Raw genomic sequence first — 11187 nt, forward strand, 5'->3', positions numbered from 1 at the left:
CAGAGGCCCCGACGAGGACGGGGAGGAGGCGGCGGCCCCAGGGCCGAGGCAGACACACGACAGCCTCTACCGTGTGCACATGCCCAGTCTGTACAGCTGCGGGAGTAGCTACGGCAGCGAGACCAGCCTCCCAGCTGCGGCCCACACCGTCAGCAACGCCCCGGTCACCGAGTACATGTGAGCTGTGCCCGGAGCTGGGGGCGGGGGCGGGGGCCTCAAGACCGCAGGGTCACGCGAGAGGGCGCTCCCCACCCCTGGTGCTGCCCAGGCTGCCGCTGCGGTCGTCCAGGCAAACCTGGGCCGTGGCCCCAGTAAGACCACTCTGTCAGAGGGAGGCTGGGTCTAGGCGCGGGGATGCCGTGGCTGAGGGCGGGCGCTGGCCACGTGGTGAGCGGGCCTCCGGGCGGGGTGGGGCTGGGCTGCCCCAGGCCCTTGCTAGTGGGCTGCGTGCAGGCCGGTGATGAGGAGGCCCAGGGTCGGAGGTGGGTGGCAGAGCAGGGTGGGCACGGGCGTCTGCCTGGCTCCGGAGCGGCCCCGGACGGGTGCTGGGCCTGCCGAGGCTGGCCGCTGCTCACAGCCCTCTCTCCTCACTGTGCAGGAGCCAGAATGCCAACTTCCAGAACCCCCGCTGTGAGAACACCCCCCTCATCGGGCGCGAGTCCCCGCCGCCCTCAGTAAGTCTCAGGCCTGGGGGGAGGGGGCGCAGCTGTGAGCCTCCAGCGCGGGGTGAGGGCTCTCCCCAGCCAGGGGTCTCGGGGGGGCACCTGGCCCGAGGACACAGTGCCGAGTGGGCCCCCAGGCTGGCCTGGAGGTACCCTGGGGCCCGAGTGGGCAGCTGGGGGCCGGCTGCCTGGTGGGTCAGCTTGACTCCAAGGGGCCCTGGCTTCTCCTTTCCCAGTCTGGTCCACTCTCCTTTCATTTCCTTCATTGACTTCCTGAGCTCAACCCAGGACTCAGCCTCGGGCTCTTCCAGCCACTGTCCCTTCTGGCCTCAGGGATGAGGCAGAAAAGAGGGGACAGGGCAGTTTGGTGCCAAAGAGAAGGAACTTGCTGACTGACAGGGGCCCCGGTGGCCTTCCTGGAGGTGGTGGCCTGCAAAGGACAGGGCCAGAGAAGCTGAGAAGTGTGTGCCTGGGCAGGAGCCCTGGGGTGCCCTAGGCCCGGACCAGGGTCAGTGTGGGCACACAAGCCATCCGTCATGCCCCAGTGGCACTCTGCTCCAGCCCCCTGCAGCCTGGCGTTCAGGCTGCCCTCTCTCTCTCTCTCCCTCTCCTGCGCTCCCACCCCCACCCCGGGCCCTCCTAGCGCTATCTGGCGGCCCTGGACTCTGACAGCCATGCAGGCTGGCAGTTTAAGCCCATGGATAGTACCCGAACACTGTGGTGGCCGTGCCCTCAGAGTGACAGGTACTGACCCCCAGGTGGCCCGCCCGGCACCGCCTGCCCACCACGCCTCTGTGCCTCATGCTCTCCGCTCATGGCTGCCCCCTCACCAGGGCCGGCCTCGGGGCTCTCTCAGCTTGGCCCCTGCCGGCTAGCTCTGGATCATCATGAGCCTGTAGACTTGTCAGCCCCCAGCCCAGCCAGAACCCTTGTGCTGGCCTTGGGCCCGTGACCCTCCCATCAGGGGCAGGGAGCCCCTTCCCCACTCCTGGCCCAGCTGCAGGCCGTCCCAGTCGGCCTTGTCACCTCCCAGCAAGGAGACCATCTCCGCAGGCCCGAGGGTGCGCCTGCGCCTGGCGCCTAGGCTCGGTGAGCTCGCTCCCTGGGGTGTGACCAGCAGGCCCGGCCCTTGAGGTGTCACCCTGCATGTTCGGAAGTGCACACAGGTGCAGGCAGGCCAGCCGTCCCCCACATCTGCGCGTGCCTGCTTGGGCTCCTTCAGGGGCTGGGGTGCTGCCCCTGCCCCCTGCTGCATGTCCGTGGAATGACACGGCTCCCGGGTGCCACAGTGCCAACCTTCTCCCCGCACCCCAGGAGTTCCAGGAGGGCTGTCAGGGCCTGGGAACAGTGTCCATCCCCATCTGGGGACGGAGGTGTGGGGACTCGGGTGTGGGGTCAGCCTGCCACGCTCCCCATCTCTGGCGACGCTTGGCACACGCCTTGGCCTTTGTCCACAGCCCCTCGTGGCACACGCCTCCTCCATGCGTGTGCCTCGCGAGGATACCCGCACACACGTGTGCACCAAGTGCCTCGTGCTTCAGGTGGGATGAGGGTAGAGAGGATGTGCCGTCCGTGCCCTTCTCCCCAGCTGCCTCCATCCCTGCGTCCCGCAGCCTGGAGGAGCCCACACTTTGTTCCCGACTGAGCAGGCGGCAGCATCCCCCAGCCTGAGGGGCCTGTGCAACTTCTGGGGCCCCCTGTCCCCGGGGTCTGGGGCAGAGTGGCCATGGGGCCTCCTCGTTCCTGGGGCCTGTGGGCCGTCAAGGACCCCCTGACCCTTTCTCGAACCCAGCCTGACTCCGCCTTTGCACGATGCTCTCCTCCTGGCTCCCCGATCAGGATCCCGCGGCGGGAGGAAGCCTCCCCACGTCCCCCGAGCCCAGCCCCTGAGGGCAGCCTGCGTGTGGCCTGTAGGTCCTGGGCACGTGGGGTGCAGCTGGGGAGCCTCCAAATGCTGGCCCTTTGTAGGGCAGAGCTCTGCCTGGCCGGGTGCCTGAGTGCGCTCCCGTCCCCGGAAGAGGCGGCTGGTCCCCATCCTGAGCCTGGGGCGCGGGGGCCGGCCCTCTGCTCACGGAGCCCCTCCGCCAGGGCCCCGCCAACCGCACCACCACCGCCCGTCCTGCCCGCAGGGGTGCTTCCGGCTCACTCGCCAGGGCCCGCGTGGCCGCGCCCGCGCCCCGCTGACCCCCTCCCCCCTTGTCTCCCTCCAGTACACCTCCAGCATGAGAGCCAAATACCTCGCCACCAGCCAGCCTCGCCCCGACTCCAGCGGCAGCGGCCACTAGACAGCCCCGGCCGGCCACCGCCCACGTGCCAATCGCCCTGCCCCTCCCCGTGCCGGCACTGCCGCTCCCACCCGTCACCGCCCGCCGGACCCTCCGCACGCCCGCCAGGCCCGCTGCAGCCACCCTCGCCCCGCCCTCCCCTTCCCGCAGGGGCTCTCCTTGGGTCACGCACCTGGACGCGGGAGCGGTGCCACCGACGGGGCCCCCCAGCCCCCCCACGCCCCTCTGCCTCTGAGGAGGGGGGTCTGCAGAGCCCCGCTGTGGGCCGGAGCCGGCTCGGTGCTGTGTCCCTGACGCTTACTCCGCAGCAGGCCGACCCGTGGACCCGTCTTCTCCGCTCGCGCCCAGCCTGCTCTCTCCCCCCGCAGCTCCCATGGCTCGCCCGCTCCCTCCAGGCTTCCGAGCGTCACTTTTTGCGTTCACAGGCTGGGCGGCGCCCGCCCTGGGCCGGGCAGCTGCGGGGGCCTCGGCTCGTGTGCGCTCACCGCTAGGCTCCTGCGCAGAAAGTTCCCGGGGAGCTCCTCTCAGGCCACCTGCCCACAGGCCCCTCCTGCCGTTGCCAGAAGCCTCCGCCCAGCATCGCTCTCTCCCCCAGCGCCCACCCTGCCCGTGGAGCCCAGCCCTGCACAGCGGCAGGGGGACAGCAGGTGCCGCGCCGAGCCCCGGCTGCTCACCCAGTGCTGGCCGCCTTCTTGGTGCCAAACCCCCTCCCCCGCCCCAAGACTCGGCAGCTCGTCTGGTTCACTTTTGCACTAACCACATTTGTCATCCTAGGGCGGGCGGGGCTGCCGGCCGAGCAGCACACTCCCCTTCTCGGTTCCCTCTCTGTCCAGGACAGGCACACGTCCCGAGCCCGGCCAGGGGCTGGACCTGAGCTGGCTGTGAACGTGCCCTCGGCCCCTGCCGCCCCCTCTTGGGACTAACCACTAACCTCACCCAGCCTCCGCGGGCACCCCTGGCCGACCCAGAGCCAGCAAGTCTCACCCCGAGTCCAGGCCAGAGATGAGGCCTAGGCCGGCCGGCCGGGAATCGGGCCGGAGTAGCCGTTTCTTCTTGGGGTGCTGCTGGGGAAGGACTGTAGACCGACAGGCAGCCTGAGAGCCTGCAGACCCGTCCCCGGGCAGGTGCTGCCCCAGACGACTGTGTCCTCGGGAACGAATGTCCCTTGGGCTGTAGGACTGAGGTCCTTGCGGCCTCAGTCTCCCTACCTGTGAAGTGGGAACAAGGCTTCCCTAAGGTGCTTTGGCTTTAGTGTACAATGTTTGCTGTGTTTCCTGCCGTGGAGGGTGCGCCACCCCCAGATCAGGATGGGAAGGAAGCCCCCTGCCAGTCTCAGCCCTGGCCTGGCCACCCTGCAACAGAGGCGCTGGCCTGTGGGTCAGGCCAGGGGCTGCAGAGCACCAGGCAGCAGCCGTGTGGGAGGGCCCCGGGCCGGGGTCCCGCAGCGGGAGGCGCCCGCCATGTTCGGCATGTGGGCTCTTCCTTCCAGAGCGGGGACAGTGCCCTTCCCTGGGACAGGCCCGGGGAGATGCCGCCCGCCCCTCCTCCATAATCTTTTCTCTATGCTGGTGTCTGGGACCAAATGGGCAGGTGGGCTGGGGGCCAGGCCACATCTGCCCGGCTTCTGGGGTTGCCTCTGTCCCGGGAAAGGAGGGGAGTGAGCAGGCAAATACCGGGGTGCCCCAGGTAGGCCTGGGGCCCTGAGCCTGGCCAAACCTCAGTGCAGGGCCCCGTGTGCTCTAGGGCCCGCCTGGCCGTCGTTCTGGGCCCCCACAGCAGACCTGCCCAGTTTTTCCTCTGGGCCCCTCCAGTGGCAAGAGCGGTCCTGGCCCAGCGTCAGGAGGGAGGCCCCAGCCATCCTGCCCTGGTGCGCGCCGTGCGCTCGGGCCACTGCTCAGAAGCACAAGCAGCCGCCCGCGGCCCTGGGAGGCCGCCCGCAATGTGAATGTACATAGCATGAGAGGCCGGCGCCGCCGGACGCGCTGTGGACCTCGGCTGTCTTGCGAGTTCCCGCCGTGTGGCGTGTGCCCCGTCTGTGACTTCATCGAGCTCCTTCTACTCACCGAGGTTGAATAGAGGAAAAGGAGAGTCATCCAAAGGGGTTCAAACCCCAGCCTCAGTCTGTGGAGGGGAGCAGGTCCTGCCATTGGTTTTCTTTCTGTTCTAAGTTTTCAGGGTCCCCTTCCTAGCCACCCCCCATCCCAGGGCCCTCTCCACATCCCTTCCCGGCCTTGCTCCCCCCAGGCCCTGCAGCATCGGGGAGGGGGGTGCGGCCCTCGACAAAGTGGGTGGCCGGTGGGAGGGAGGAGCCTTGGAACCCCACAGGGTCCAGCTGGCTCCCGGGCCCTGCCAGGCTGGGCCAGCAGGAGGTGGGGTCCAGCCGGGACATCTGGCCCATGGGCTCCCCTGCCATGCCCACCCACCCCATCTCACTATGCAATTCCAGCCCAAGCACCATTCCCTACCTACCCGGGACCCCTGCCCAGCCCCGGGGGGGTGGGTAGCCCCCCTGGGCTCCAGCCGGGGGGCGGGCAGGGGCCGGGGCCTTCTATGTGGGACTTTTTGTTTAACCATAATGGTTGTGCGCTGTACGACTTTGTTATATATAACATATCGCTCAATATAATTTTGTTAAGACTCCCACCCTCCCAGTTCCCCTCCTGACCCTCGCCCCCTCCCCCCGCAGTGTGATTTAGGGCCCTGAGCGGGAAGGGGCTCAAACCACTCAGCATCTTCCTCCGGCACCTTCCTCCAACCTCCGTAGGGCCATGGCTGTCTGTGCTGTCGCTGTGGTTTTTTATTTTTGTTTTTGTTTTTTAACTGGGTTTGGGGTTTGATTTTTATTTCTTTGGGGGCTTTATTTTTCTTGGCAGATAACTAAAAATCTCGTCAATGTAATTTCTGTGGTTTCTACTCAGCTTGGGTTTCATGTTTTAAAATAAACAAATTTTAAAAAACAGGTCTCTTTCTCCGAGTTGATTTGGCTCCTACCCAGTGTGTGGGCAGTGTGGTCGCGTGCTGGGGAGCCAAGAGGGGGGGTGGGGGGCGGCCCAGTTCGCAGCAGGAGGGGGTGGGGGTAGGAGCGGGGAGCCGACCCAGGAGTGGGGGAGTGGGTTGCCGGATGGGCTGGAGCGGTTGTCTTGACATCCTAAAAGCCTCACTTTGCAGGCTGGACATGCCCTGGGGCGGCCCGGGGTGCCTGCGCGGCCACCTGGGGAGGGGCACTTCCTGAGCCCCACTGTGGGGACATCTCCAGTCCCTGGCCTCCCAGGAGTCGTTCCCCCACCCCAGGCGGGATGGTGGGAAAAGGAGGAAAGGAGCCCCGGTGTGCGCCCGGAGGCCAGCAGGGACCCACCTGCCTCCAATCACGCACCCAATTGCCCACCCAAAGCGAAGACACAGGTGTCTCCTCGCCCAGCAAAGCCCAGCCAATGAGAAGCCGCCACTCGGGTCTCCTCCAATGGGCTCCTGTCCAGAGCAGCCCCGCCTCCCCCTCCCGCTGCAGAAGCAGGCTCCGCCCCTCCATGCTCGCGGCGTTTGTGCGTCGAGTGCGGGTGAGGCTCTGAATTGCTGCGCCCCCTCCCAGGGAAGCGCGTCTTGCCCCCGAGATGACTGGCTGCTCTGTTTTGAAGGTTAACAGTCATTCTTGTTCTCATCTGAGAAATGGACTCCGGAAGGTGCCACGTACTGCAGCTCTGGAAGGTTGCTGGTGAGCTCACTTTCCGTGCAGGGGGCTCAGAGCCCCTTGGAACTGGGGGGACGCGCCCTTTGACCAGGAAAGCCTTGGTCTCCCGTGCCTGGGGCGCAGGTGGGCGAGGCACCTGCAAGGCCCTGTGGAAGACCCCAGGCTCTCCGGTGGCATTGCTGTGAGTGTGGGGTGGGCAGGGGAGCGCTGGGGTCCCCCAGTCCCCGATTTGACCCGCCGGGGGGGAGGGGAAGGGGGTCCAGAACTGGTCAGCTCTGAAGAGGGGTGGACACATTGGAAGCTTCTGAGGTGCCGTGTGGTAAGGAGAGTGAACTGGAGACTTGGGACCAAGGAACACAAAAGGCAGGAGAGTCCAGGCACTTCCCGCCCCTCTTGGACCTCAGTCTCCCTGTATGTCAGGGAGGGCACAGTGACATCCTGGTTCTCGAAGCAGCCACATTCCGTGGTTCACAGCCCCTCCATCTTGTAAGCCGGCAGTGGAGCACCTTTGGGTACCTCGGTCTGACCCTGACCCTCCTGCCTCCCTCTCCCAAGGACCTCTGTGATTGCATTGGACCCACCTGGATAGTTCAGGATAATCTCCCCATCTCGAGGTTCTTAATCTGCTCACATCTACGAAGTTCCCTTTGCCATGAAGGTAACCTATTCATCGGTTAGGGAGATGAAGATGTGGACATCTCTGGGGGCTACTCTTCTGCCCCACAGGGTAAGCTGGTCTTGAGGATATCTGGGCAGAGAGAACAGCCAGTGCAAAGGTCCTGAGGTGTGTTCACGCAAGGAAGCGAGGGTCACTGGAATGGAGAGCAGAGGAAGGGTGGTCCGAGAGGAAGCAGAGGTGTGAGGATCTCAAAGGGCCTGTGGGTCTCATAAGGCCCTGGAGACTGGCTCTGCGGAGGGGAAGCCATGGAGCATCTGAGCGGACCGACACCACCTCACGTTCGTTTTAACAGTATGGGCCGAGCTGGCGAGTTGGGAAGGGAGCCAGGGCAGAAGCAGGAGAGCAGAGAGGAAGCTTTGGCCACGGTGCAGGCCAGAGCTGAGGGCAGCCCGGGCGGGGTGCTGGCCAGCCAAGCAGTGGTGAGAAAGCCCTGGGTTCTGGAAGGAACGCCAGCAACACTTTCTGGCACACTGTGGGGGTGGGTGTGAGGTTTGGGTGGAGCTGTGGCAGGTGGGGGTCTGTGGTGTCATAAACGGAGATGGGCAGCTGGGGAGGAAGCAGGTTTGCGATCGAGGGGTCAGTGGTCCACTTTTGGACATGTTGAGCCTAAGATGTCTATTGGGTCCCCCCGGGGAGGTATGGAGAGCAGGGGGGGTCAGGGGAGAGCACTGGGCGGCGACGGCCAGCTGGAATGTTTGTCTTGGGTACAGTGTTGAAAGCCACGAGCCAGGGTGACGTCCCGCAGGGAGTGGGTGCCAAAGAGGAGACAGCAGAGCCCATGTTTGGGGTAGGGAGTAGGGAGGAGCGACCAGCGAGGCAGGAGGAGTCCAGGACAGGGGGCATCCTGAGAGCTGCACGAAGACAGTGTGGAGGAGAGACAAGGGACCGTGTCACGTGCTGCCGATCGCCAGGTTCCACGAGTGCAGGCAGTGACCCGTGTGCTCAGCCACCTGGACACCGCTGGAGTCTTGGACAAGGGCAGCTGTGATGAAGCCTGATGGCTGGCTCGGGAGAGCCTGGGGGAGGCCGCGGGCATAGCTCGTCGGTGGAGTGGCCTTCCTGAGTCACCAAGAAGGGTGGGACCCAAGTCCATAGACAGGAGTGTGGCCCCCCTGCTGGCCTGGTGGTCAGAGCATTTGGGCAGTGGGGGGGCGCTGGGGGGGTCTCATGAAGTAGGGAGGCCAGAGGAAGTGGGGGGCTGGGGGCAAAGAAGGTACAGCACCCCCCCCACCCTGGGGCTGTGGGAGAGCCAGAGAGGAGGGACAGAGCGGGGACAGGAGATCCCCCAAGGGCCCGAGGCTCCATCTGGAACTCAGGGTGAGACTCCCCAGAGGGCAGTGTTTCCCTGCAGCTGACCAGGTGCGGAGGGTGGGCGCAGGAGGTCAGACACCAGAGGCTTGGCTGAGAGAGGACGTGGAAGCAAGAGGCCAAGGGAGGTGAAGGTGAGTTCACGGGCCTGAGTGGACCTGGGACTTCAAGCAGGGGAGGACGAGCCCATGAGGTGTGAGGGGGCTGGGGGTCCAGCAGGGTCAGGAAATGGGAGGGAGGGAGCTGGACAGACAAGAGGTGGAGGCAGAGTGGGGTCGCAGGGCAGGCAAGGTCTGGGGAGTGACGCAGGAATGGACGCAGGAGCAGGGTGGGAGAGAGAGCCTGTGTGAGCCAGGAGCCAACATTTTCCGGAAGGAGGGGCCTGCGGATCCCCACAGTGGGCAGCAGGCGTGGCGATCCCACCACCGGGAGGCCAGGAACGAGGAGGGTCTGTCAGTGGTGGAAAGAGCGTCTCTCCAGGAGTGAGGCAGGCACGTCCAGCAGGGGGCGCCAGGCGCCCAGAGGACGGGAGGCTGCAGGGGGACCCGTCCAGGAGCTCAGGACATTCTGCATTCCCTGCCAGTCCCCGTGACCGCGGCACGGCCGGTCTGGGGCTCACCGTGGCTCTGCTGAGGGGACGACCCAAAGATCCCGCAGGACGGGCCACGAGGACATGCAGCAACCAGCCCCCCTCAGAGCCAGGGCGTGGGCCGGCGGCCGGGGTGGCCGGCTGGAGCTTGCCTCTTGGCCAACCACATACTGGTAAGAACTTTCAGGTTCGTGATGTGACCTTCGAAGGGCAAGGGGCGTGCCCCGGGGTGCTGGGGGTTCCTGGGGAAGGTGGGTTTGGGCAGGGGGAGAAACCACCAGCTCTCACCACCAGCTGGTACCCGAGGACTGAGGTGGATTGCACCCTGAGTCAGGGGGTCCCAGAAGCCTGCCCGGAGCCAGTAGGGGGCACGTGGGGGGGGGGCAGCACAGCTCTCAGCCCTAACTCAGTACGCTAACATAACCTCGACCACCGCGAGGGGGCTCAGACAGGACCCCCCCCCCCGCCCCAGGCCCCTGGGTTCCTCCTAGTGATGGACCAAGTGCTGGGCTCAGAAAGGGCTTGGGAAGCGGGGGTCACCTCCAAGAACGTTCGGCCAGGCCAGGGCTAGGGTGGGCAGCAGCCGGATGGGCCAGTTGGTCTGACAGAAAGATGGGGCTGGCTCTGGTCATCCCCCGACCCCCAGCCCAGGCCTAGAAGGGGCAGGACTGGCTGAAGCCCCCAGCCAGGGAAGGGAGCCTTATGGCAACCCAGTCCGCTGCTGTCCTCCCTCCCAGCCTTCCAGGCATCCTGAGTAGTTCCCCCTCCGCACCCCTGCCGGGCTGTGCCGAGACCCAGATGGCCGCCTCTCCCACCCCACCTCTGGAAAGCCCTCCTTTCCAACACGGCTCAGATGCAGCTCTGGGGCCAGTGGGCTGGGATGGCCCCAGGTGAAGGGAAGTGTGTTTAAACTGAGCAGGGAAGGGCCCCACCTGCACCCCTTGGCCCCTCCCGGACCTGGACCACGGAAGCCGAGGGGGTGGAGGGGCACCCAGCAGCCCCCATGGTTGCAGTGTTATCTTGAAAGCCCACAAATGATGGGCAGTTTTGGGGGGGGAGCATGGCACCCCTCAGCCCTGCCCTGGGGGAGAGCGAGGTCAACGCTTCTGCTGTGTGACTCATCTTGGGGGAGGGCCCCTTCCTCACACCCCTGAGGGCAGCAGATGGGAGAAATCTGCCCCTGCTGGACCTGCTTCCCCTTCTGAGGAGGAACCATCCTCCCTCCCTCCGTCCCTCCCCTCTCCGTCCCTCCCCCACCCAGCTTTTCCTTGAGAAGAGGGAAGGGCCCCAGGGCTTGAGCCCCGCCCCCCCATGCCTCCCAGACCCAGAGCCCTGAGGACTCATTTATCCCTGTTCTCAGATGAAGGCCTCAGCTCCCAGGGCCTCCTCCCCACACTGGACGGTTTGGACCAGCTGTGACGACCAGGTGACCAGGTACGTCCCCAACTCTGGGGCAGGCTCCACCTGTCCCCACGAGGGCTGCAGGGCCACGCCTGTGTTCCGGGGCCCCACCAGCTCTGCGGGGAGGCTCCTGCCAGTGGCTGGGCCCTGGGTCGACACTCGGGCCAGGGCAGGGGACTCCTCTGACTCCCCCCAGGGTGGGGGGCAGGAAGGAGGCCCTTGGTGTCTGCGCACAGGTGGTTGCCCCCCAAAACCTGAGCAGCCCCCTTTCCTCAGCATGTCTGCAAGAGTGCCCTCCGGACACGGATCAGGCTGTGATGCTGAGGTCCCCCCAACCCCCCCGCAGTCACTGCCTACACCCCCGGGACACCTGCCCCTCCAGCCCTTCTGCAAACCCCACTCCACTGACTTAGGGCTACACAAGGCCAAGGTGCGGTCAGGCCCTGGCCAGTTGCCCCCAGGCCCAAGGAGCCTCCAGCAAGCCTTATGAGGAAGTGGGGGGGCCTCCCGGGCTACACGCTGCACGTGGGGGTGCTGAGTATGTGAGCACGGGGCTACTGGGATGGGACTGGCATCGG

At 65.9% G+C, this 11187-nt stretch overlaps 1 protein-coding gene and 1 long non-coding RNA gene across 2 annotated transcripts in view; both read left to right on the top strand.

Annotated features, from left to right (window-relative positions):
• The window catches only part of TTYH3 (tweety family member 3), a 30858-nt gene extending 24952 nt beyond the window's left edge, over window positions 1-5906 (top strand). Inside the window, exons 12-14 of the mRNA XM_064593392.1 lie at window positions 4-177; window positions 599-674; window positions 2873-5906. Of these exons, the coding sequence (XP_064449462.1) occupies window positions 4-177; window positions 599-674; window positions 2873-2947 (325 nt within the window). The 3' untranslated portion in view covers window positions 2948-5906. The remainder of the gene's footprint in view (window positions 1-3; window positions 178-598; window positions 675-2872) is intronic.
• A 1486-nt stretch (window positions 5907-7392) lies between these two features.
• Window positions 7393-10642, top strand: LOC135364605 (uncharacterized). The gene is made up of 3 exons (XR_010412055.1): window positions 7393-8753; window positions 9203-9381; window positions 10569-10642. It is a non-coding gene; the product is annotated as an uncharacterized LOC135364605 (long non-coding RNA).
• Window positions 10643-11187: the final 545 nt, after the last annotated feature.

This window comes from Mirounga angustirostris, unplaced genomic scaffold (assembly GCF_029215605.1).
Source record: "Mirounga angustirostris isolate CCGP_5_RB_7025 unplaced genomic scaffold, mMirAng1.0.hap1 SCAF_5, whole genome shotgun sequence".
Lineage (NCBI taxonomy): Eukaryota > Metazoa > Chordata > Mammalia > Carnivora > Phocidae > Mirounga > Mirounga angustirostris.